The sequence below is a fragment of the Aethina tumida genome, chromosome 2, assembly GCF_024364675.1.
Source record: "Aethina tumida isolate Nest 87 chromosome 2, icAetTumi1.1, whole genome shotgun sequence".
Taxonomy (NCBI): Eukaryota; Metazoa; Arthropoda; class Insecta; order Coleoptera; family Nitidulidae; genus Aethina; species Aethina tumida.
In genome coordinates, this window is record NC_065436.1 from 3125930 (window position 1) to 3152260 (window position 26331).

Sequence of the window (26331 nt, forward strand, 5' to 3'; positions counted from 1 at the left end):
AAACAATCTGCCAATTTATTAATCCTATCTCTGAAATTACATAGAAAACCAACAAAATACTCTTCCACCTTAGCTATTTGCTCTTCATTTGATGGACATCTTCTTCCATGAAAAGATTTTTTGATGTGTGGGAAAAGCCAGAAGTCTGAGGAGCTATATCTGGCGAATAAACTGGATATTTCAAAACAATCTTCCAATTTATTAATCCTATCTCTAAAATTATCCAGAAAAGCAGCAAAATACTCTTCTACCTTAGCTATTTGCTTTTAATTTGATGGATATCTTCTTCCATGAAAAGAATTTTTTGATGTGTAGGAAGAGTCAGAAATCTGAGGAGCTATATCTGGCGAATAGACTGGATATTTCAAAACAATCTTCCAATTTATTAATCCTATCTCTGAAATTACCCAGAAAACCAGTAAAATACTCTTCCACCTGAACTATTTGCTCTTCATTTGATGAACATCTTCTTTCATAAAAAGAATTTGTTGATGTGTGGGAAGAGCCAGAAGTCTGAGGAGCTATATCTGGCGAATAGACTGGATATTTCAAAACAATCTGCCAATTTATTAATCCTATCTCTGAAATTACATAGAAAACCAACAAAATACTCTTCCACCTTAGCTATTTGCTCTTCATTTGATGGACATCTTCTTCCATGAAAAGATTTTTTGATGTGTGGGAAAAGCCAGAAGTCTGAGGAGCTATATCTGGCGAATAAACTGGATATTTCAAAACAATCTTCCAATTTATTAATCCTATCTCTAAAATTATCCAGAAAAGCAGCAAAATACTCTTCTACCTTAGCTATTTGCTTTTAATTTGATGGATATCTTCTTCCATGAAAAGAATTTTTTGATGTGTAGGAAGAGTCAGAAATCTGAGGAGCTATATCTGGCGAATAGACTGGATATTTCAAAACAATCTTCCAATTTATTAATCCTATCTCTGAAATTACCCAGAAAACCAGTAAAATACTCTTCCACCTGAACTATTTGCTCTTCATTTGATGAACATCTTCTTTCATAAAAAGAATTTGTTGATGTGTGGGAAGAGCCAGAAGTCTGAGGAGCTATATCTGGCGAATAGACTGGATATTTCAAAACAATCTGCCAATTTATTAATCCTATCTCTGAAATTACATAGAAAACCAACAAAATACTCTTCCACCTTAGCTACTTGCTCTTCATTTGATGGACATCTTCTTCCATGAAAAGATTTTTTGATGTGTGGGAAAAGCCAGACGTCTGAGGAGCTATATCTGGCGAATAGACTGGATATTTCAAAACAATCTTCCAATTTATTAATCCTATCTCTGAAATTATCCAGAAAAGCAGCAAAATACTCTTCCACCTTAGCTATTTGCTTTTAATTTGATGGATATCTTCTTCCATGAAAAGAATTTTTTGATGTATAGGAAGAGTCAGAAGTCTGAGGAGTTATATCTGGTGAATAGACTGGATATTTCAAAACAATCTTCCAATTTATTAATTCTGTCTCTGAAATTATCCAGAGAACCAGCAAAATACTCTTCCACCTTAGCTATTTGCTCTTAATTTGATGGATATCTTCTTCCATGAAAAGAATTTTTTGATGTGTAGGAAGAGTCAGAAGTCTGAGGAGTTATATCTGGCGAATAGACTGGATATTTCAAAACAATCTTCCAATTTATTAATCCTATCTCTGAAATTACTCTGAAGACCAGCAACATACTCTTCCACGATAAAAATCCTCTTCTTCATCCTATTTCTCTCTTCCATAACTTTCCCACTTTTCGTGTTAATAGTCTTTAAACTTCCTTTAACTGGATTGTCTTCAATGTGAGGCCAATTGTAAAACTTTGTTTTTGAAGAAGAAGATTCTCTTAAAACATCCAACAATTTGATACTCATTTCTATCGCCTTTAAACCATTTTCCAAGGAATTTAATCACCATGAATTTGAACTGTTGAAAATTGAACAACAAATAGAACTTTGGAGGGTTCGTAAACAAAATTGATTATTGAACATCCCAGCACAACAAAGGGTGGAAAATGTAAAGTAACACCAGCCAGCGCAGAATTTAAAATCCAACCCTTAACGTCGGTGTGGTTATTGAAATTGAATTTCCAGTTGACTAAAACGCATAAATATAAATTGATAAGAAATGTGCCCGGCCACAAGAAGGATCAACAGACACTTTACTTTTTAGCATAATAATATTGGATGAATACGAAAACAACATCGAGTTTATTGTTTGTTGCCGGTAAACGTATCCAAACATAATATTTGTTGTTCTTGTTACGCTCTCTATATCGCAGTTGTTTATCTATCATTTATTGAAGAACTACTTAAAATGTAAATATTACCTAATATGAAGCTCGTATTTGCATTATTAAATATCTCAAAGGTATTTGCCATGACATCGTTCAAGTGGATATGCAAATCATATATACCCCGAAAGGAGCGCAGATCTTAAATTATAAATTGGATTTCGAGCAACAGCCGTGGATGTTCTTTGAGGATTAGTTTCGTATTTCGGGGGGTTTCTGTTTCGGAGTGGAATTTTTGGTTAAATTAGCTAAACCAGAACTCAATTCCGTGAAATGTTACGTTTTATTTCATATCAGGTTTATTAAGTATTTTCTTACTTTAGACTAAATGTTATACGGTTTATGAGGAAAGTTGTTCAACTTCCTGATAATGATGAATTAAATATTGTTTATGTTTAAAGTTTGGCCCTCACTTTACAGTATTATATAAATTTTCTCTTAACCTCAGTTATTGAAAGTTTATGTACAATATATTCATTTTTTTGATTTTGACTTTTAACTTTAGGTTTTGACAAGATTAAATTTGAAGGCTTTTTAAACTGTGACACACTGTACAATAAAGTTTCATTTTGTTGTACAGACTAACAAGAATGTTTTCAGTAAAATTTAAATCAAATAAAATTGTTACATCAAGTTAAAAATATATTTTAAAATATTGAAAGCTTTTATGTAAATTAAGTTTTAATTTTTGTCTTAATTTAGATTAAATACTGAAAGCATATTTTCTTCAATTAATATAAGTTTTGAATATACTTTAATATAATTATTAATATATATTTGCCATAAAAAATTATAGAAAGCCACACAAGGTTGTCTTTTAACTTTAGTTTTTGACAAGTTTAAATTTGAAAGCTTTTTAAACTGTGACACACTGTACATTAATGTCTTATTTTGTTGGATAACTTCACAAGAACGTTTTCAATCAATATTTAAAATTTAAATCAAATACAATTGTTACATCTAATTAAAAATATATATTAAATTATTGAAAGCTTTTATGTAAATTATGTTTTGATTTTTGCCATATTTTAAGTGACATTCTGAAAGAAATTTTCATGAATTAATATAATTTTTGAATATACTTTACTAATTATTAATAGAAATTTGCCATAAAAATTCACAAGTTTATCTTTCAACTTTAGTTATTAACAAGTTTAAATTTGAAAGCTTTTTGAACTGTGTTAAACTGTACATGTACAACAAAATATTCACATAAATGATATTTAAGTTATCTGTTATATAAAACACCGGAATAATCATTATTTTTTAATTGAACTGAACTTACGACAAAAACATGTTTAATTTTAGGTTCAAATCATTGCCAAACTCAACATTTTTAATCAATCAAACACAAAATACATCCGCTGTTTTAATGGTCGTAAATATTTATCAAAACTTTACACTATGAGGAATTCACATTCAATTTTAAAAATGTGTTTTCCAAATGGGATTGTTGTTGTATTTATTTGAATATTGATATTTGAAAAATGATTATGGTGGAAAATGATACGTTAGTCTAATAAAATATTAATAGTATATCATAGAAAATTGCAGGAACATTATTAAAATGTGGAAAAAAGTGCAATAAATTAATACAAATATAGAATTTTGGCACGAAAATTGTTTGACCTATTTAATTTATTTGTATTCGTTTTGAAATTGCAAATTTGTTTGCAATTTGTTGATTTTTCCACCCTTTGCTTCTATTAAATTAAATTATTAGACCTCCAATAATTACATCAATTTTATATATATGCAGTTTGCATATAAATTTCCAACAATCGATTCTGATTTCTATGAATCACATTTGCAAATTTCTTCTGACTTTTTATCGTCACACATCAGTACTTTTTATCATCGTTTTTTGGTCGATTTTTCGATGGTATTTGTTGTGTAAATGTGTCTCGTGGTGTGTTAACACTTTGTCTAACTGATTTGTGTGATTTTAATGCTGAAAATTTGATGAGTATCAGTCGAAATTTCCATTAAGTGTTACGATTTTCATTTAGAGATATCAATCACGATTTTCATATGTATTTTTGAGGCTCTAAAGACTCAATAGGAGGTTAATACCATTAACATAAATAAAAATAAATTAGGTTCAAAGTAAAGTCGATGAATTTAAGACCAAAGGAAATATTTTTCTTTCTCTATCTTCTGTTTTATGTACATTTTAGATATTATGACCTTCTAGAAATATATAAACAAATATTTCTATTGCCTTCAACTGCAGATAGGTTCAAAGTAAAGTCGATAAATTTAGTACCAAAGGAAATATTTTTCTTTTCTCTATCTTCTGTTTTATGTACATTTTAGATAATATGACCACTCCAGAAATATACAAACAAATATTTCTATTGTCTTCAACTCCAGATAGGTTCAAAGTAAAGTCGATAAATTTAGTACCAAAGGAAATATTTTTCTCTTCTCTATCTTCTTTTTTATGTACATTTTAGATAATATGACCGTTCTAGAAATATAGAAACAAATATTTCTATTGTCTTCAATTCCGGATAGGTTTAAAGTAAAGTCGATAAATTTAGTACCAAAGGAAAGATTTGTCTTTGCTCTATCTTTTGTTTCATGTACATTTTAGATCATATGACCACTCTAGAAATATACAAACAATTATTTCTATTATCTTCAACTCCAGATAGGTTCAAAGTAAAATTGATAAATTTAGTACCAAAGGAAATATTTTTCTCTTCTCTATCTTCTTTTTTATGTATATTTTAGATAACATGACCACTCTATATATATATATAGAAACAAATATTTCTATTGTCTTTAACTCCAAATAGGTTCAAAGTAAAGTCGATAAATTTAGTACCAAAGGAAATATTTTTCTCTTCTCTATCTTCTTTTTTATGTACATTTTAGATAATATGACCGTTCTAGAAATATAGAAACAAATATTTCTATTGTCTTCAATTCCGGATAGGTTTAAAGTAAAGTCGATAAATTTAGTACTAAAGGAAATATTTTTCTTTTCTCTATCTTCTGTTTTATGTACATTTTAGATAATGTGACCACTCTAGAAATATACAAACAAATATTTCTATTGTCTTCAACTCCAGATAGGTTCAAAGTAAAGTCGATAAATTTAGTACCAAAAGAAATATTTTTCTCTTCTCTATCTTCTGTTTTATATATATTTTAGATAACATGACCATTCTAGAAATATACAAACAAATATTTCTATTGTCTTCAACTCCAGATAGGTTCAAAGTAAAGTCAATAAATTTAGTACCAAAGTAAATATTTTTCTTTTCTCTTTCTTCTGTTTTATGTATATTTTAGATAATATGACCACTCTAGAAAACTACAAACAAATATTACTATTGTCTTCAACTCCAGATAGGTTCAAAGTAAAGTCGACAAATTTAGTACCAAAGGAAATATTTTTCTTTTCTCTATCTTCTGTTTTATGTACATTTTAGATAATATGACCACTCTAGAAATATACAAGCAAATATTTCTATTGTCTCCAACTCCAGATAGGTTCAAACTAAAGTCGATAAATTGAGTACCAAAAGAAATATTTTTTTCTTCTCTATCTTATGTTTTATGTACATTTTAGATAATATGACCACTCTAGAAATATACAAACTAATATTTCTATTGTCTTCAACTTCAGATAGGTTCAAAGTAAAGTCGATTAAATTTAGTAACAAAGGAAATATTTTTCTCTTCTCTATCTTCTGTTTTATGTACATTTTAGATAACATGACCACTCTAGAAATATACAAACCAATATTTCTATTGTCTTCAACTACAGATAAGTTTAAAGTAAAATCGATAAATTTAGTACCAAAGGAAATATTTTTCTCTTCTCTATCTTCTGTTTTATGTACATTTTAGATAACATGACCACTCTAGAAATATACAAACCAATATTTCTATTGTCTTCAACTCCAGATAGGTTCAAAGTAAAATCGACAAATTTAGTACCAAAGGAAATATTTGTCATCTTCTCTATCTTCTGTTTTATATACATTTTAGATAATGTGACCACTCTAGAAATATACAAACAAATATTTCTATTGTCTTCAACTTCAGATAGGTTCAAAGTAAAGTCGATTAAATTTAGTAACAAAGGAAATATTTTTCTTTTCTCTATCTTCTGTTTTATGTATATTTTAGATAATATGACCATTCTAGAAAACTACAAACAAATATTACTATTGTCTTCAACTCCAGATAGGTTCAAAGTAAAGTTGATAAATTTAGTACCAAAGGAAATATGTTTCTCTTCTCTATCTTCTGTTTTATGTACATTTTAGATAATATGACCACTCTAGAAATATACAAACAAATATTTCTATTGCCTCCAACTCCAGATAGGTTCAAAGTAAAGTCGATTAAATTTAGTAACAAAGGAAATATTTTCCTTTTCTCTATCTTCTGTTTTATGTATATTTTAGACAATTTGACCACTCCAGACGTATTCAATGTAGGGAAAGGATATATTTTTCATGAATCTATCTCCAGTAAATTATGTACTTAGTACCTCATTATCTAAACTATGAATGCATACAATTTTGAATATAAATTAAATGAAAGATAATTAAAAGCAAAGAAGTAAACAAAACACAGTTAAATCAAATCCTGATTGCTGTGTCTATTCCACTAATTTGTTTCAATTTAGAATTGCAACGAACATGTTTCCAAACGCATTGTTGTTGCGGTGTTTGTACATTCGGATTCGCAGTTGCCAGCTGCTAAATATAAGCACAGATACACGACCGTTATTTATTTCTAACATACGTATATCGATTCGATTTATGTCGACACGGACGCATTAATTGCGTTATTTAGACGTGTCTCGTTGTAGTTGATTTTGAATTGTTGCAAAACTGATTAATTAAAGTAAGCCGAAAACCGTCAGTTTTTGTCAGTCCGGTAAAACCTCCGACCCCGCCGTGTAAATAAACTTGTCCCGTAATCCAGTACGGTGTTTATGTGTTACACTTTAGTGGATTATATGGGGGATTAGTGAGAGCGTACTCCAAGTTACAATACGTAACCGAGACTAAGGCGTTTTGAGAGGCGTGCAGACACATTAACATGCAAATATTGTTATAAATTTTCATTAAACTTAATCACTAGACCCATTATAATTCATTGGGCAAAACGGGGTACGTCGGAAGATTTGGGCGTCCCTCTTTCGAAACGCTGCACAATATGCCAGATAACCGTTTCCATCTTTACTTAATAACTAATATTTATTTACAAGGTGAAACCCCTTTTAACTTAATAGCTGGGCTTTGTTCGAGGCAATGATTTATGGCCAATCCTAATGTGTCTATCGGTATGTTCACGGATCATTACAAATAATTGAGGCTCAACACAAGTCTAGACTCGCTCCGTTTTTATTCGCAATTTACTTTTAAAGTATCGAAAGATAAAACAGTCTTCCTAATGAATGGTCTAAGCTTGTTTGGCATTAGCAAATAGAGTAAATAAGAGCTAAGGCGAAGAACATTATCAGCAAATTATTCCAGCTTCTCTTTACAAGTAGCTCCACCAAAGTCGCTGTAAAGTAGAGAATCATTCGGGCCACACAGAGTAGTTTTATGGCTTAAGTTATGGCTCGCCTCGTTGGGAATATGCAAGCAAGACCCATCTTGCCAAACTTGAAATAGTTAAGAAGGTGATGTGGGTTATTTTTGATACCTTCATTATAAGTAAGGCTATAAAATTCATCCGTAGATTCTGTAGATTCTATAGATTGACATTTATATTGATTTTGTTGACATTTCATAGATTATATAGACATTTTATAAATTCTACAGACATTTTATTGATTTTATAGACATTTTATAAATTTTACAGATATTTTATTGATTTTATAGATATTTTATAAATTTTACAGACATTTTTACATATAGACAGTTTATAAACATTTTACAGATTTTTTGGAAATTTTATAGACATTTAATAGATATTATAGACATTTTATAAATTATATAGACATTTTGTAAATGTTATAAACATTTTATAGATTTTATAGATATTTTATAGATTTTGTGTACATTTTATAGATTTTACAGATATTTTAAAAATTTTATAAATATTTTACAGATTTTGTGGACATTTTATAGATTTTATAGACATTTTATAAATTTTATAAATATTTTATAGATTTTATAAATATTTTATAGATTTTAGACACATTTTATAGATTTTATAGACATTTTATAGATTTGATAAACATTTTATAGATGTTATAGTTATTTTATAGATTTTAGAGACATTTTATAAATTTTATAGCCATTTTATCGATATTCTGTAGATTTTATAGACATTTTATGGATTTTACAAATATTTTACAGATAGACATTTTATAAATTTTATAGACATTTTATAGATTTTATAAACATTTTATAGATTTTATAGACATTTTGAAAATGTTATTTACATTCTATAGATTTAGAGACATTTTTTAGATTTTAGACACAATTTATAAATTTTATAGACATTTTATAGACTTTAAAGATACTTTATAGATTTTGTAGACATTTTATAGATTTTACAGACATTTTATAAATTTTATAAATATTTTATAGATTTTAGAGACATTTTATAGATTTTATAAACATTTTATAAATTTTACAGACATTTTATAAATATTTTATAGATTTTATAGATATTTTATAGATTTTATAGACATTCTGTAAATTTTATAGACATTTTATATATTTTATAAACATTTTATAGATTTTAGAGGCATTTTATGGATTTTATAGGCATTTTATAGATTTTATGACATTCTATAAATTTTATAGACAATTTATAAAGTTTATAGATGTTTTGTAGATTTTATAGATATTCTATAGATTTTATAGACATTTTATAGACATTCTATAGATTTTATAAACATTATATAGCAATTTTTATAAATTTTGTAGACATTTTATAAATTTTAGACATATTTTATAAATTTTATAAACATTTTATATATTTATATACATTTTATAGATTTTATAGACATTATATAGATTTTATAGACATTTTGTATATTTTATAGACGTTTTATAGACATTCTATAAATTTTATAGATATTTTATAGACATTTTATAAATTTTAGAGACATTTTATCGATTTTAGTGACATTTTATAGATATTTTATAAATTTTATAGACGTTTTGTAGATTTTATAGACATTTTATATATTTTATAGATATATTATACAATTTGTACATATCGTACATTTGATAAATTGTGGTCAAATGTTATAAGAAAAAAAATATTACATATTACAAGTTATTTATTTCATTGTCATCTTTTGACCAGTTATTCTTTTTGATACTGTGACACACCGTATATGGCAGATGAAATATATTTATATTAAACACATAACACAAAGTTTTAACGACATTTTACCTTCATATGGTCGCAAGCTATTCGAACTTTACACAACTATTTAACAATATCATTTATTTTAACGTGACGTGAATTTTCAGCAGGTTAAATTTATCAGCTGAACAAAACCAAAACGAAATTTACATTTGTTGGAGGCTTACTTTGTTTATCTATCCAGTTTGGGTTATCAATGTGACACTTAACTTAATATTCTTACTTGTTTATAACAGTTGATCCAGCCTTTTGGCAACGATCCAAATTTTTTTAGTATTATTGAAGTTATTCTACTTTTTATTACGGACCAGCTCAATTTATGACCACGTCATAATATCAAAACTTGTTAATTTTACAAACTGAACGTTGCGATATTAATTAGTTGAGCTTAATAATTTTATACAACCCGACTGGGGATTTTGTTCAATTAGAGAAATCTTTCTGGTCGTGACATTGTTGAGACTATTAAAGCAAAGCTTTATTGACTCATGAATATGTTCTGTATTATAAGCAAACCACACTCGTATTATGGACAACATTAAGCTAGTTTTAACGACGTGGAACACAACTAATGTCAATACGATTTTGTTTGTGAATATATTTAAATTATAGGATGAGCTTTTATAAAATAATTAAACCAATACTCCATTTTGTTTAAAATTTCATATTCTGATGGTGACTAGTTAATTATTTAAAAATATTTAAAAGTGACTGACTCATCAATTACGTGAAAGGAAAGGAGAAAATCCATAAACTCTTCGAAATATATGGGGAAATATGACCTGAAGGACTTAACTGATGATAATTTGTTAATATGACAAATGGCCAAAAAATCTCTAATAATAATTGACTCATATACGAATATGCTGACTTAAGAAAGTAACTTTTCTGATGAATCATCTAAATTTAGCTTGTTTAGAAATGACTGTGTCAGTAATTTGTATGAGGAGGAGCTTTTCTGAATACTGCTTTGTTTTCCTGAAAATAAAATTAATGTAATGAAATGTGTACTTAATCAGCAGACTTAAATCCACCTTGTGTGAAATAGTTGGTGTCAAAACTTACTCGTAACAAATGATTTATTTGGAACGTGGTGTCGAGAGTGGAGGAGGGTCATAAAAAAGGAACTTATTGAAGTTTGAAGTTGCCAACAAGTTTTTAGACCTTGATATTGGATATTGAATAAAATATTAATATTTTATAATTGTTTCTTCCGTAAATTTAAAGTCAAAGCTCTTTAAAATTATGTAAAAATAAAAGAAATATTTTACTGTTAAAGGTGTTAAATAAAGAACAAATTAATTATGTCTAACTTTTATATTATTTTCTGCATTTAATTCTGTCAATTTTACATCATTTATAATCTTCCTTTTGACAACAAAGCAATTATTGCTTTTTAGCAATTTCCTTCAAACTAAGTTTTCATTAACATCGTCCCTCTTTCAGACGTTTAATAAGAAACCATCTCATTAATCCCGCTATTAACAATAAGTATTTTCCAATTGCCTCCAGATTTTAAAGAAACATCCCCGCCACACATTTTAAACCCCCAGTTTACATTTAATTTATGTTTACAGCTCCAACAAAACCACAAAGCAAATTCAAATAAGAATGTCCCCTTTAATGGAGCCATTTTTAAAACAAATTGAAAGAGATTATCTACGTAGGAGAAGCAAGTCGGTATTTACTGACAAAAATGCGAAACTTTGCGCTATTAAGTCGAAAAAGCGGAAAGGGGCACTCAGTCTAGGTTCCTAGAATAAGAGATGTTACTTTATTTTTTTTTTTTTTTTTGTTGAATTTTATTTGCAACTGAGTAGCACTTCGCGTTTCTTTGCCAGTCTGGGTCCAAATTTGATTTTATTATGCCTCTGGCGGAGGTCTCACTGCTAATGCACCAGCATAAATTGACATTATAACGTTACTTTAATGATATTATCTTTGGTGCATCCATTTTTAGTTTGCTAGTCCATGGAATTACTTTGATAATAATTTTATTTAGTTTATATTTAGTGAATCTAATCAGAAAACGTAAATTGTTCATGAACAAGACTAATTTGTTAATAAAAATAGTCAAATTTCTGGTCAAAATTTGGGGCCAATTATGGAGAATTGTCTAAAGATTCTCCTGAATCAAATACAGACCCTCAACAATTTCAAAAATTGTTTTTAACTGATATTTCAGTAACCTTTGGCGTAGATTCTGAAGGGTGTACCTCTTTTTCTCGCCCTATTGTCCTCACCACTGAATATTTTTTAAAACTATTAAGCTTTTCATATTCTTTGTACAATTTAGAAGAAAAAAGTGCTCTTGATTAATATTCATTATCACAACCGTTTTTAAGATATTTGAGTTTAAATATTTGAGTTTTAATGTTTGAAGAAAATTAAAGTGAACATTAAATCTGAATTATCTCAAAAACGGCTGTGATAACCAAAATTGATCAAGAGCCCTTTTTCCTTCCAAATTGTGCATAGAATATGAAAAACTTAATAGTTTTAAAAAATATTCAGTGGCGTAAAAAATAGGGCGAGAAAAAGAGGAAAACCCCCCGAAGTCTACGCCACTGTAACAATTAGGAAAAAATTATTATACTAAATTGTGGGCATATATATTAGGATAATACTTACCAAATTTCAACACAATTGGACCAAAGGTTACGGAAATATGAAAAAAAAACTTTTTTTGAATTTTAAATTTGAAGGGCTGTATTTCCTTTCAGGAGAAACTTTCGACAAATTTTTATTTAGACTTTCTTCTTTATTTGACATGTTCTAACTGCTCCCAAATTTTGATCAGTTAATATAGATATATAATATCAGAGGTAAAGAAGGTTTCTTCTTTCTATATAAATTGGAGGTTAGTTTAGATTTGCGCATGCGCACTTACTGACTTCCTTCAGTTTACTTTGTTCTAAATCCAGATGGCGTAGTTAATTATTAATTTTAGTAGAAACATCTTGTATATTTATTTATTTAGCTTTTCTAACGGTTAAAGCCCATAAAATATTTACAACCCATCGAATATTAATCGAATTAATATTACTTCACACACGGAATAAATATAATTTTATAACAAAAATAGTGAACAGTGAAAATAAATTTGTTTATTAATAATTAAAGCCATAAACATTTTTATGTGGCTTCCCTTAATATGAAATCAATATTTTCAAAATGCAAATAGGCAAACAAATAGTAAGTTATCATTTATTTTTTATTTAACAACAAACTAAATTCCTAATATTAAATAGTACGAAGCTACTACGACTATAATTCCAGTACTAATTGAGGGAGTTTTCTAACTGTATTGTCAAAGTTTCATTTCTTTCCCTTAGCCTCTCATTCTCACATTTCAAGTTTTCAATTTCGTGCATCAACATTTCCGGTGAAGCTTTCGCAGCTTGAGCCTCGTACATTGTCTGTATCTCCTTTTGCATGTTTTCAATACACACATGGTACTGCTCACATATAGTCTCCAGTCTTTTGACGTATTCCGTACGACTATTCTTTATGTCCTGTCTAGATTTGGCACTGCAGCTGAAATAGAACTTCTCAGAGTCAAGCAACGACTTGTACCCATCCCTTTCGCTGGTTACTATGTTTAGGGACCTTTGAATCATGGCGATGACTTGCTCCTTCTCTTCAGTGTTGCTTTTGAACTCAGCCAGAAGGGTCTGGAACTTTTTCTGATCAAGCTTCGCCATCCTGGCTTCGAACTCGACTCTTTTAAGGTTGGACTCCAACTCAATTTTCTCTGCAGCCAGTGCTAACTCGCGTTGCTGGATCTTTTCCAGTGCCAATTTCAGTTGTTCAGGTATAATCGTCTCAGAGTCAGTCACCGAACAAATCTCACGTGCCACAGAGCACCACTCGTTGAGTCTGTGCTCGTAGTGCATGTTTATGCACTGAAGCTTAAACAGCTCCTTTTCAATCAACTTGTATTTGGTCAGTCGTGACTTCAAATCGTTGAGTTGCTCCTCCAGGATGAGCTTATTCTTAACCAAGTCCTTCCACTTGGCGTTCTCCACCTTCAAAGCTTCTACTTTCTTTTTAAGGACGTTGAACTGCGCCCTCTTGTCTATTATGTCGTTGGCGATGTTTCGGTACTGGGAAAAGAGCGTCCGGTCGTAGTCCAACGTTTTAACCTTCAATCGCAAACGTTGCATGTTGCGCTGCTTCTTCTCCAATTTCTTGATGGCGTCGGCCTGTTTCGACAAATCCTCCTCCAAATTTTTGATAATTTTGTACTGGACTTCGGCCAAATCGTCGGACATCGATTTGGTGTACCCCAGCTTCTTTAATTGGAACTTTAAGTTCAAGATGTGGTACCGTCCCCCATCTTCCCCCACTGTGGAGGAGGAGGACGATGAACTGTCCGACAGGTTGTCCATGTTTCCGAAAGAAAACTGCAAACGTATTAAATTGTAATCTTGATTAATGTAAATTGAGGTTAAGCATTACCTGTTTTATATGTTTTTATTTGTTGCTGCTGAATTAGGGACCTTATTATTTATATTTTGTGTTATATCTATCACAGAGTAAGTACTATTTGACTCTATGAAGAAAACTTACATGGACAAAATCATATACGAAGGACAATACAAGATGGAGGTACTTGACAGAGACTGTAACTAATTTACTGAACAATTACCTATTAACTACGCCATCTAGGTTTAAAACGAGGTAACTTGTAGGAACTCTGTATGTGCGCATGCGCAGCTCTAAACTAACCTTCAAATTATGTACAGAAGAAACCTTCTTTACCACTGGTATTGTCATACATGTACATTTTTATACTGGGTGTTTCTGAAATAGTGGTCAAAATCTGGAAGTAGTTAGAACAGTTAATATAATATTGTTAATTGAAATATAAGCCCCTTAAAAATTGATAGGTGTGCACAAGTCACGATAACGAAGTAGCATTACCTAATTCACCATTAAAAGGCCCAACAAAAAGTCGTATTAGCGTCGTTATCGATCGGCGAAGAAAAGTTTCGTCCCGCGGCGAATTATCGAATTTCCCCCAACGTTAATAAATCAATAAATAAGCCGGAATTATGAACATTTCCATGTTTGCAGTATCATGTCGCCACTTCGGACTGCATTACGTACCCGACCGGCATTGGATCCAATTTAAATTTTACATTTTATGCAACAATAGAATTTCACGCTGCTAATTTTCCAGATTGAAAGGTTTGCATACGGCATGAATAAAATATTTCGGCGAATTGAAAGCTTGAGCTTTATCCAATTCATGCATCTTTGGATTAATTGGATTTGTGAAGTTTGGGGGCTGATTAAAAATGTAAAATATTACATGGAATAATTCTTTTCTCTGAAGTAACTAAACTGTTTGTCACAATTATATTTTATCGATTCATTTTTCCAATATAAAACAGTATTATTGTCAATTGTGTGCTGATTTTGTTATTAATATTTGTTTATAATTAAATAATTTGTAGTAAGTTATTCCCAAATAAATACATTTATATTAATTATGACAAAACAAATAGCAAATTCATCATAATTATTAATCAATTAATTATATGTAATAATTAAATTATAAATTTAAAATATTGATTTTATATTAAGTACTATTTAATTTTATTTTATGGATGTATAATTGTATAATTTGAAATAAATATCTATTAGAAATAAAATATTACTAAATAACAATTAATAATCTCTTAATTTAAATTTAAAAACATTATTTGTAAATTAATTCCCAATTAAATATTTCATAATTTATTATTTTAGTCCTGTTTATTTAACATATACTATAAATAAAAATATTTTCCCTGTCTAATATTTATTTCAATTTTTTATTTTAACATATTATTTGTTTAGTATAATGTTCATTTGAATTTCTAATCAAAATTTAAATAATTTATTTCTTGACTTTATAAATTAATTTTAAATATTGTTTTATGTTATATACTTTTATTATAGTTGTTTTTATTATATTTTCTTTTTTCATATTTTTTTTATAATGTACATAATTAGAAAATGAGTGGTTTTGTTAATACATATTAATTTTACTTCAATTAATGTTTTTTTACTCTAGAATTAATATTAATTTTATATAACTACTATTTATTTAATTAAATTGAGGACTGCTAAACTACATTATTTCTTTATTTATTAAAATAAATTTTATTTATAAATTTTCCTATCCTATACATTTTATTTTCAGTTTGTAAAATATTTTCTTCATTCTTTTCATCATTTTCAAACATATATGTATTTAATTTAATGTAATCTATTTTAAATAAACTGACTGATTTTGTTAATTTTAAAAAGTTTGTAAACAATATTTATTTTGTGTCCTTCAAAATTTTTAATATTAAAGTATTTTAAATTAGTTTTATTCTAAAATACATTTTTCTTCAAAACTTCTTAAATAAATTATTTTTTTATTGTTACTTAGTATTATCATAGTTTTACATGATTATTAATATCTATAATATTAATAGTGTATATAATATTTTTTTGTATATATTTTTTAAAAAATAAACATAATTAAAAGAGTAGTTCTGATAATACATACATTATTTTTTTTTTAAATAATCTTATGGAGTAATTGGTATCCTCTTATTATTTTTTGTGTTACTTACGTATTTATATTGTATTATTCACATAAAAATATTAATAATGACAATGAACAGAAGTATAAGATGTTATGTATACATTTAAAGAAAAAACTATACAATTAAAATTTGTTCTGTTAATATATACATTAATATATGTTAAATAATTTATGAAAAAATATATAAAATCTTATTTATTATTTAAAAAATATATATGTATATCCAATTAAAAAAGTCGTTCTCTTAATATATACATTATTTTATTTCAAATAGTTTAAAAGAATATAAAAAAATCATAAAATTATTTGAAATAAAATAATACACTATTATTTGTTATTATTTATTATATTTTTGTATATATAGAACTGTAATATATACTCTGTCACATTAAAAACTTTGAGAGGATATAAAATATTCCATAAAACTGTGTTGTTTTTTGTGCCTCTTAATTTTATTATAATTTTACATACACAAAATATGAGAAATAATAAATAATAAGAAAATATATAATGAGAAAAAATAAATAATATATTATATATATATATATATATATATTATAACTTCTTAATGTTTTTAGTATTGTATAGTTTTATATATTTATTTTTTAAAATATATACACAATAAAAAGTGTAGTTCTGTTTTATATACACTATTTTATTTCATATAATTTATGGGTTTTTTATATACTTTTATTGTTTTTAGTGTCACTTTTTAGTTTTTATTGTAATTTCACATTCACAAAAATATTAATAATGACAATAAAATATAATTATATTATTTTAAAAAAATATATACATAATTAAAAAAATATACCGTTTATATATATATATATATATATATATATATATATATATATATATATATATAATATATATAATTCTATTTCAAATAATATTATAGAATATTTTATATCCTCTTTTTTTTGATATTATATAAATTTATTATAATATTCAAAATAAATAATAATATAGTATTATTTTTAAAAAATATATATACATAATTAAAAGAGTAGTTCTGTTAAAATATACATTAATTTATTTCAAATACGTTATTATATTTTGCATACAAAATAGTTTTAATAATGACAATAAAAATAATGTAACATATTATGTATATATTTTTGAAAAAATTATACATAATTAAAAAATTGTTTTGTTAATATATACATTAAATTAATTCAAATAATTTTATGTAGTTTATGAATCAAAGAAATATACACACATTTTTATTTTAAAAAAATATATATACATAATTAAAAGAGTAGTTCTGTTAAAATATACATTAATTTATTTCAAATACGTTATTATATTTTGCATACAAAATAGTTTTAATAATGACAATAAAAATAATGTAACATATTATGTATATATTTTTGAAAAAATTATACATAATTAAAAAATTGTTTTGTTAATATATACATTAAATTAATTCAAATAATTTTATGTAGTTTATGAATCAAAGAAATATACACACATTTAAAAAAATATTTTTCTTAATATATACATAATTTTATTTCAAATAATATTATTGTATATTTTATATCCTCTTTTTTAATGTTATAAAAATTTATACACATACATTTATACATATAGATTTATATAATATAATATTGTATGTATATATTTGTTTAAAAAATATACACAATTAAAAATATGTTAATATATACATTATTTTATTTCAAGTAAGTCGTTTTTAGTATTATATAATTTTATTATAGTTTTACATACACATAAATATTAATAATAACAATAAATAATAATATTTTGTCTATATTTTAAAAATTTATACAAAATTAAAAAAATTAATTCATATGCATTATTATTTTATTATATCCTTTTATTGGAAATAATATAAATATTTATGTTAAAAAAATTATTTAAAAATAAAATTATTGAATTATACATATATTTTTTTTATTTATTAAAACAAATTTTATTTTTTATATACCAAATATTTTAATTTTAATTTATGAAATTATTTCTAGATTACTTTTCACCTTCAAAAAGTGTTTAGTAAAAATTAACATAATTTTTTTTTTGCTATTTTAATTAGTTTTTAAATCTTTGAACGTTTTTAAAATATTTTTAAATTACTTGGATTATAATGTAGTTTAAAGATAACTTCATTTTAATTATTTTTTTTTTAATTTTATTATTCAGAAGTAATTTCAACATAACATGGCACGAAGTCGTAAAATTTATTTTCCACTTACACCGACCTTGAATACACATAAATATTTAATGAGACAAATCTACCACTCACCATTTTCATAAGCGACGCCCGGTCCCACCGGAATCCGCTCACCCAAAACCCCACACTGGCAGGCAAAAAAAAAAATCCGCGGACTTTTGGGCCCAGAGAAAAAAATTAATTCGCCAATCACCGTCTCCGTACTGTGTGATAGCAACACGTTCGCGCGAGTGTGCGGCGGCTCGCGGCGGCGGCTCGTGCTCCGTACGAAATCGGCGGCGGACTGCTGCACCAAAACAGAAGGAAAACCGTGGTCGGCGACGGCGGCGACGGCGGCGACGGAACGCATGCCCAAGCTCGATGCAGACTTTCCAACAACGTGGATGGCTTCCGTGGTTTTTGTCCTTTTTCCTTGACATCAACTAATGTAGGTTTATGTTAGGTCCAGGCAGAAGTAGGGAAAAGTTTTAACTTTTGTTATAACTTTTAAATAACCTCTATTCACTGTTATAATCAACAATATTCTGTCAATGTTTTACAAGCAAATTTATCCCTCGACAAAAAAAAAATGGGGGTCTTGGAACTGAAGAACACAACCACCTCAATTTTTACCTCCTCTTCAGGAATTAACCGTTTTTTAACTAAAAAATTGGACACTAGGCAAAATATATAATAGTTTTATGAAGTTATATCTGAAAAAGTTGATGGTTGAGAGAGAATTATCCATAAAACATGTTGAAACATCCTTTGACTCTCTAATGAAGAATCTGAAGACTTTATTTATTGACTAAAAAAACTCCCCCTGTGTAAGCTTTTCATGATCTTGATCAATGCACATCTTATTGACTGTTTCATTAATCATTTGATCTTTTGGTAGATTGTCAATTCGTAAATTTCCTTAAGACGTTTACCATATAGTCATCATTATCCTTTTTGGGATATTTGGGAATTACTGTTCCATCAGCTTTATGAGCTTCAATCCATTGTCCAGACTGATAAAAATTATGGTAATTAACTCATTTTTCTATTCTTGTAACAATACTATCAATAAAAGGCTCATTTACGTTGTGTGGAAGAAGAAAATTGGCAATTGTCAAAAATCCAACTTTGTTATCCTCAACTAATTTATGTGAGACCTATTTATTCATCTTTTTGACAAATTTTATCCCTTGAAGAGACTTTTTAATGGTTCCTTCATCGTAGTTTATTGACTGACTTATTTGTTTCGTTGGTACAGGTTCCAAGATGGCTTTAAAGTTGTTCATCTTCAATGCATTCTTTGCCACTTCTCATCGTCTTCTCTAAAGTCAATTATGACACTTTAAAACACAATTTTGAACTCAAAGTTTTAAGTTTTATTATATTTATATCATAAGATATATCTGGACAACTTCGTGGATGATATAGAATTACCCATAAAACATGTTGAAACATCCTTTGACCCTCTAATGAAGAAGCTGAAGGCCTTTTCTATTGACATATTTATTCATCTTTTTGACAAATTTTATCCCTTGAAGCGACTTTTTAATGGTTCCTTAATCGTAGTTTATTGACTGACTTATTTTCTTCGTTGGTACAGGTTCCAATATAATTTTAAAGTTGTTCATCTTCAATGCATTCTTTGCCACTTCTCATCGTCTTCTCCAAATTCAATTATGACACTTTAAAACACAATTTTGAACTCAAAGTTTTAAGTTTTATTATATTTATATCATAAGATATATCTGGACAACTTCGTGGATGATATAGAATTACCCATAAAACATGTTGAAACATCCTTTGACCCTCTTATGAAGAAGCTGAAGGCCTTTTCTATTGACATATTTATTCATCTTTTTGACAAATTTTATCCCTTGAAGCGACTTTTTAATGGTTCCTTCATCGTAGTTTATTGACTGACTTATTTTCTTCGTTGGTACAGGTTCCAAGATGGTCTTGAAGTTGTTCATCTTCAATGCATTCTTTGCCACTTCTCATCGTCTTCTCCACATTCAATTATGACACTTTAAAACACAATTTTGAACTCAAAGTTTTAAGTTTTATTGTATTTATATCATAAGATATATCTGGACAACTTCGTGGATGATATAGAATTACCCATAAAACATGTTGAAACATCTTTTGACCCTCTAATGAAGAAGCTGAAGGCCTTTTCTATTGACATATTTATTCATCTTTTTGACAAATTTTATCCCTTGAAGCGACTTTTTAATGGTTCCTTCATCGTAGTTTATTGACTGACTTATTTTCTTCGTTGGTACAGGTTCCAAGATGGACTTAAAGTTGTTCATCTTCAATGCATACTTTGCCACTTCTCATCGTCTTCTCCACATTCAATTATGACACTTTAAAACACAATTTTGAACTCAAAGTTTTAAGTTTTATTATATTTATATCATAAGATATATCTGGACAACTTCGTGGATGATATAGAATTACCCATAAAACATGTTGAAACATCCTTTGACTCTCTAATGAAGAAGCTGAAGGCCTTTTCTATTGACTAAAAAAACACCCCCCTGAGTAAGTTTTTCATTAACTTGATCAATGTACAGCTAATTGACTGTTCCATGAATCATTTGACCTTTTAATAGGTTGTCAATTCGTAAACTTCCTTAAGAAGTTCACCACATAGTCATCAATATACTTTTTGGGTTAAGATTACTGTTCCATCTGCTTTATGTGCTTCAACCCATTGTCCAGACTGATAAGAATTTTTGTAATTAACCAATTTTTCAACACTTGTGACAATACGATCAATTAAAGGCTCAATTGTGTTGTATGGAAGAAGAAAACTTCCAATTGTCAAATATCTAACTTTGTTGTCCTCACCTAATTTATGTGAGACCCATTTGTTCAACTATTTGATAAATTTTATGGCTTTAAACCTTTTTTTAGAGGTTATTTCATCGTAGTTTACTGACTGGATTATTTTAGTCTTTGGTCCAGGTTTCAGGGTGACTTTGACCTGTGAACGTTTTTATATTATAACACTTAAATACACAATTTTAAATTCAACCAAAAACGTAAATTGCTTTATCCGGTACGTAATATAAAAAAGATTGCGACCCCCTTTGGAAAGCTTTCGTTAAACTTGATTGAAGTAAACAGAACGAACTTGATTAAGACAAAGATTGAAAACAGGAAAAACGTAGATTAAAGACATCCAAGAACGTTCAGTTATTAAATGCACCAAACTACAATTAACATTGTTTTCCGCACAACTTTAACATGCACCGTTTGCTGAGTATTTAAACGAAATTAAGTAAATTGCAGCACATGGAATTATGTGCCCAAAAGGGCGTTAATAATCGCGCTCGTTCCGATGTCTGGAACACGAAATACTTGCCAAACATAAGAATGTCGGGTGCCCTGACGTAAAATAATGCGGCAGGTTTTATGAACTCCCACGGAGGAAAATGCATTAGGAAGTTTTATTTTACATACATCACCTGAAAGTTTTAACGACGTTCCACCTTCACGTGATCACAAGCTATTCGAAGTTTACACAACTATTTAACAATATCGTTTATTTTAACGTGTCCTGAATTTTAATGGGCTGAACAAAACTAAAACGACATTTACATTTGTTCAAGGCTTAAGCTATTTTATTTATGTTTTTTGCGACGTTTGGTTATCACTAAGACAATTAATTTAATATTTCTACTTCGACTTTTGGCCACGGTCCAACTTTTTTCACATTTATCAACGCATTATATTTTTTATTCCAGACTTTTAAATGGCACCAGTTTAAGCCATGATTCACCCTCAAAGTCACATTCATAATTTGCTAATTTTACACACTGAACGTTGGAAATTAATTAATTAAACTCGATAGTTTTATATGGAACAACTAGCTTTTTGAACAATTCCGGGAATCTTTTTGGTTATGCCGTTGTTGGAAAGTTTTAACGAGATAGATCCGTTCTGCAAAGCTTTATTGCCTCATGAATTCCTTTTATAATATAAGCAAACCACATTTGTAATGCGACAAACATTCAGTTAGTTTTAACGACATACAAAACACAAATAATGTCAATAACGTTTTGTTTGCCAACATATTTAAAAGGTTTAAATAATGGAACTAGGTCTTTTTCAACTTTAATGTGCTTTATTGGAAGTATGTGGAGTTTTGTGATACAATACTGGGAAAATAATTTTATTTGTTCATATGACAAAGAAGTTGTTCTAAAGTTAAATAATACAAAATATTTCCACAATATATAATTTTATATGAATGCAAATTGCTACTTTAATTAAATTTAGTAATAAATTTTAACAAATGTTGCTTAAATTCAACAAGAATAATTTTAGTTAGTAGGTCCAAATATGTTAATAAATTAATAAAACTAATTTCTAAGATAGATGGCCAAAATCAATAAAATCAAATTATTTTTTTTCTAATGTTTCTCTGGAAGAAAATGCAGGACTTCTTTTTAATCATATTTCCATAACTTTTGGTCCAATTGTGTCCAAATTTGGTATGTGTTATCCTAAAATATGTACCTACAATGTAATGAAATAAACTTTTTCCATAACACAGTGGCGAAGATTCTGGGGGGTGATCCTCTTTTTCTAGCCCTACTCTCCTCGCCACTTAATATTTTTTTAAACTAATAAGCTTTTCATCTTCTTTGCATGATTTAAAACAAAAAAATACTCTTGATTAAAATTGATTATCCCAGTCGTTTTTAAGATATTTAAGTTTCCATGTTTGAAGAAAATTAAAGTTAACATTAAATATGATATATCTTCAAAACGGATGTGATAATCAAAATTACTGAAGAGCACTTTTTTCTTCCAAATTGGGCAAGGAATATAAAAAGCTTAATAGTTTTAAAAATATTCAGTGACGTAGAAAATAGGACTAGAAGAAGAAGGAAATCACCCATAATCTACGCCACTGTAGCAATATGAAAAAAGTTTCTTAAGTTGAATTGTAGGTACGTATTTTAGGATAGTATATACCAAATTTCAACAAAATTGGACCAAAGGTTACGAAAATATGAGGAAAAAACAATTTTTCAAATTTAACTTCGAGGGGCTATATTATCTTCAGGAGAAACTTTTAAAAATATTTTTATTTAGACTTTCTTCTTTATTGGACTTGTTCTAACTACTCCCAAATTTAGATCAGCTAATATACATATATAATATCAGAGGTAAAGAAGGTTTCTTCTTTCTTAAGAATTTGAAGGTTAGCTTAGATCTGCGCATGCGCACTTACTGAATTCCTCCAGTTTATTTTATTCTAAATTCAGGTGGCGTAGTTAATTGTTAATTTTAGTACTCTTGATTAAAATTGATTATCACAGTCGTTTTTAAAATATTTCAGTTTCCATGTTTGAAGAAAATTAATTAAGTTAATATTAAATATGAAATATCTCCAAAACGGCTGTGATAATCAAAATTACTGAAGAGCACTTTTTTCTTTTAAATCGGGCAAGGAATATAAAAACCTTAACAGCTTTAAAAAATATTTAGTGGCGTAGAAAATAGGACGTCAATAAAAAGAAAGTCCCCCTTAACCTACGCCACTGTAGAAATAAGAAAAAAGTTTCTTAAGTTGAATTGTAGGTACGTATTTTAGGATAGTATATACCAAATTACAACACAATTGGACCAAAGGTTGAGAAAATATGAGAAAAAAACAATTTTTGAAATTTAACTTTGAGGGGCTGTATTATATTCAGGAGAAACTTTAGAAAAAACTTTTATTTAGACTTTCTTCTTTATTTGAAGTGTTCTAACTGATCCCAAATTTCAATCAGTTAATATACATATATAATATCAGAGGTAAAGAAGGTTTCTTCTTTTTCTAGAATTTGAGGTTAGCTTAGATCTGCGCATGCGCACTGACTGAGTTCCTCCAGTTTACTTAATTCTAAATCCAGGTGGCGTTAATTGTTAATTTTAGTAGAATATTTATTAATTTAGACAACTTAAAACTGTCGACTCTTTATTTTATTAAAAATTTTATAAGTGTCAAAAATCTTTCTACGATATATTTTAAGTTTATTAACTGGATGTACTAAAGAAAAAGGAAATTATATTAATTATTTTATTAATTAAATCAGACTTAAAAGGTATAATTTCGCATTTAATTCCGGCATCACTTAAAATCTTCCCGTTGACAACAAAGCCATTATTGCGTTTGAGCAATTTGGTTCAAAAACAAGTTTTCGCGTCGTTACACTTTTAGGTGTTTAACAGTAAACCATCTTATTAATCCGGCAATTAAAATAATATTTTCGTATCGCCTCCGAATTCTGCTCCACAGCTTCGGTAATTTTAATAAGGCCCCGCTTGCAGTTTCGAAAGCGCAACGTTATGATAATCCGCTCCTTTATTGAAACAAGCTTTTGTGTTACGGCCTAGACGTGCTTAATTATCTAGTATTATATGCCGTAAAAATTCCTTTGAAGGGCGACGCATTTTTGATAAAAAATAAATCGACAGGTCGTCATAAATTTAAAATTAACAAATTTGCATTAATCGTTTCATGGGATTTCCATCAATTTCCGCATAATTTCCAACTTTTCAAAGGTCACAGTGATATCGACCAAGGGCATATTTATTACTGAATACATCATTCTGCATTTGTGACACGAAAATGTAATGCGATTCGTCGAGATGAGTGGTTCAGTTGCATTTGATAAATAGGCTGTTAATTTGATGTCATATTGTTGTACCTCGTATCGATCTTCAATAATTCAATAATTTATTCAGGGAGTTTGCAATAGTTATTAAAATTAAATCTATGACTTGGATTTAATCAATATTTATTGTATAGTATATAAAAATTATATTTGTAGTACTTCTCCTAAATAATCTGTGATGAAATTACTGAAAGTTATAAGAAATGATTTTTTCTTATCTTCTTGTTGAACTCCCAATTCAACTTCTTTATGATACATAGAAGAAAATACTTTTTGTTAATTCTACTAATTTATACTTGGTATATATTAAAGCATTTTGCCACAAAATAAGCAGTAGTTAATTTTTGGCACCATGTGAGATCTTTAAATTAGGCCGAAATTGCTTATAAACCAAATAACCCGATCAAAAATTAAGTCTTCATTATCACTTGGCAAAGTTCACCTGTTAAGTTGTTTAATAATAACGATCGATTACCCATTTTGCATATTTCCCAATTATCGGCCAAGTTAGAGTGGTCTAATTTATTTAGGTAACATGTAAGCTGCAACAACTTTGAGGCAACTTGCGTTGGTAACAAGTTTCACGAACTTTGTATGATGCTCTATTAACTTTCTATGTACTATGTATAACTGAAACACAAACAAATATGGTGGTGTGTTACAATTGAATTTTGATTGTCAGGTTTCTACATTGAAATTAAATCAATATTAGCTATTTATCCTAGCTAAAACGATATAATGAAGAGAATACAATTAAAGTTATAAAGTTTTCTACTTAACCTAATAGTATTTGAGTATAACTGAAACAAATATGGTGAATGTCACAATTAAGTTTTGATTGTAAGCTTTCAGTATTAAAAGTAAATCAATACTAAGTATTTATTCCAGATAAAACGACACAATGGAGTGAGTAAAATTGAAGTTACAAAGTATTCTATTTAACCTAACAGTGTTTCAGTATAACTGAAACAAATATGGTGGACGTTACAAGTAAATTTTGATTGTAAGCTTTCAACATAAAAGTAAATCAATACTAGCTATTTATTCCAGATAAAACGACACAATGGAGTGAGTAAAATTGAAGTTACAAAGTATTCTATTTAACCTAACAGTGTTTCAGTATAACTGAAACAAATATGGTGGACGTTACAAGTAAATTTTGATTGTAAGCTTTCAACATAAAAGTAAATCAATACTAGCTATTTATTCCAGATAAAATGACACA

At 28.0% G+C, this 26331-nt stretch overlaps 2 protein-coding genes across 2 annotated transcripts in view; both read right to left on the bottom strand.

Moving 5' to 3' along the window:
• LOC109598845 (CCN family member 4) overlaps window positions 1–18677 on the bottom strand; it is a 170122-nt gene extending 151445 nt beyond the window's left edge. Inside the window, exon 1 of the mRNA XM_049962381.1 lies at window positions 18520–18677. Coding sequence (XP_049818338.1) covers window positions 18520–18528 — 9 coding nt within the window. The 5' untranslated portion in view covers window positions 18529–18677. The remainder of the gene's footprint in view (window positions 1–18519) is intronic.
• LOC109598846 (uncharacterized) lies at window positions 12889–14267 on the bottom strand. Its single transcript, XM_020014766.2, has 2 exons — window positions 14132–14267; window positions 12889–14076 (listed from the first exon to the last, which is right to left on the bottom strand). The coding sequence occupies exon 2, from the start codon at window positions 14059–14061 to the stop codon at window positions 12952–12954; it is 1110 nt and encodes a 369-aa protein (XP_019870325.1). The 5' UTR covers window positions 14062–14076; window positions 14132–14267; the 3' UTR covers window positions 12889–12951.
• Window positions 18678–26331: the final 7654 nt, after the last annotated feature.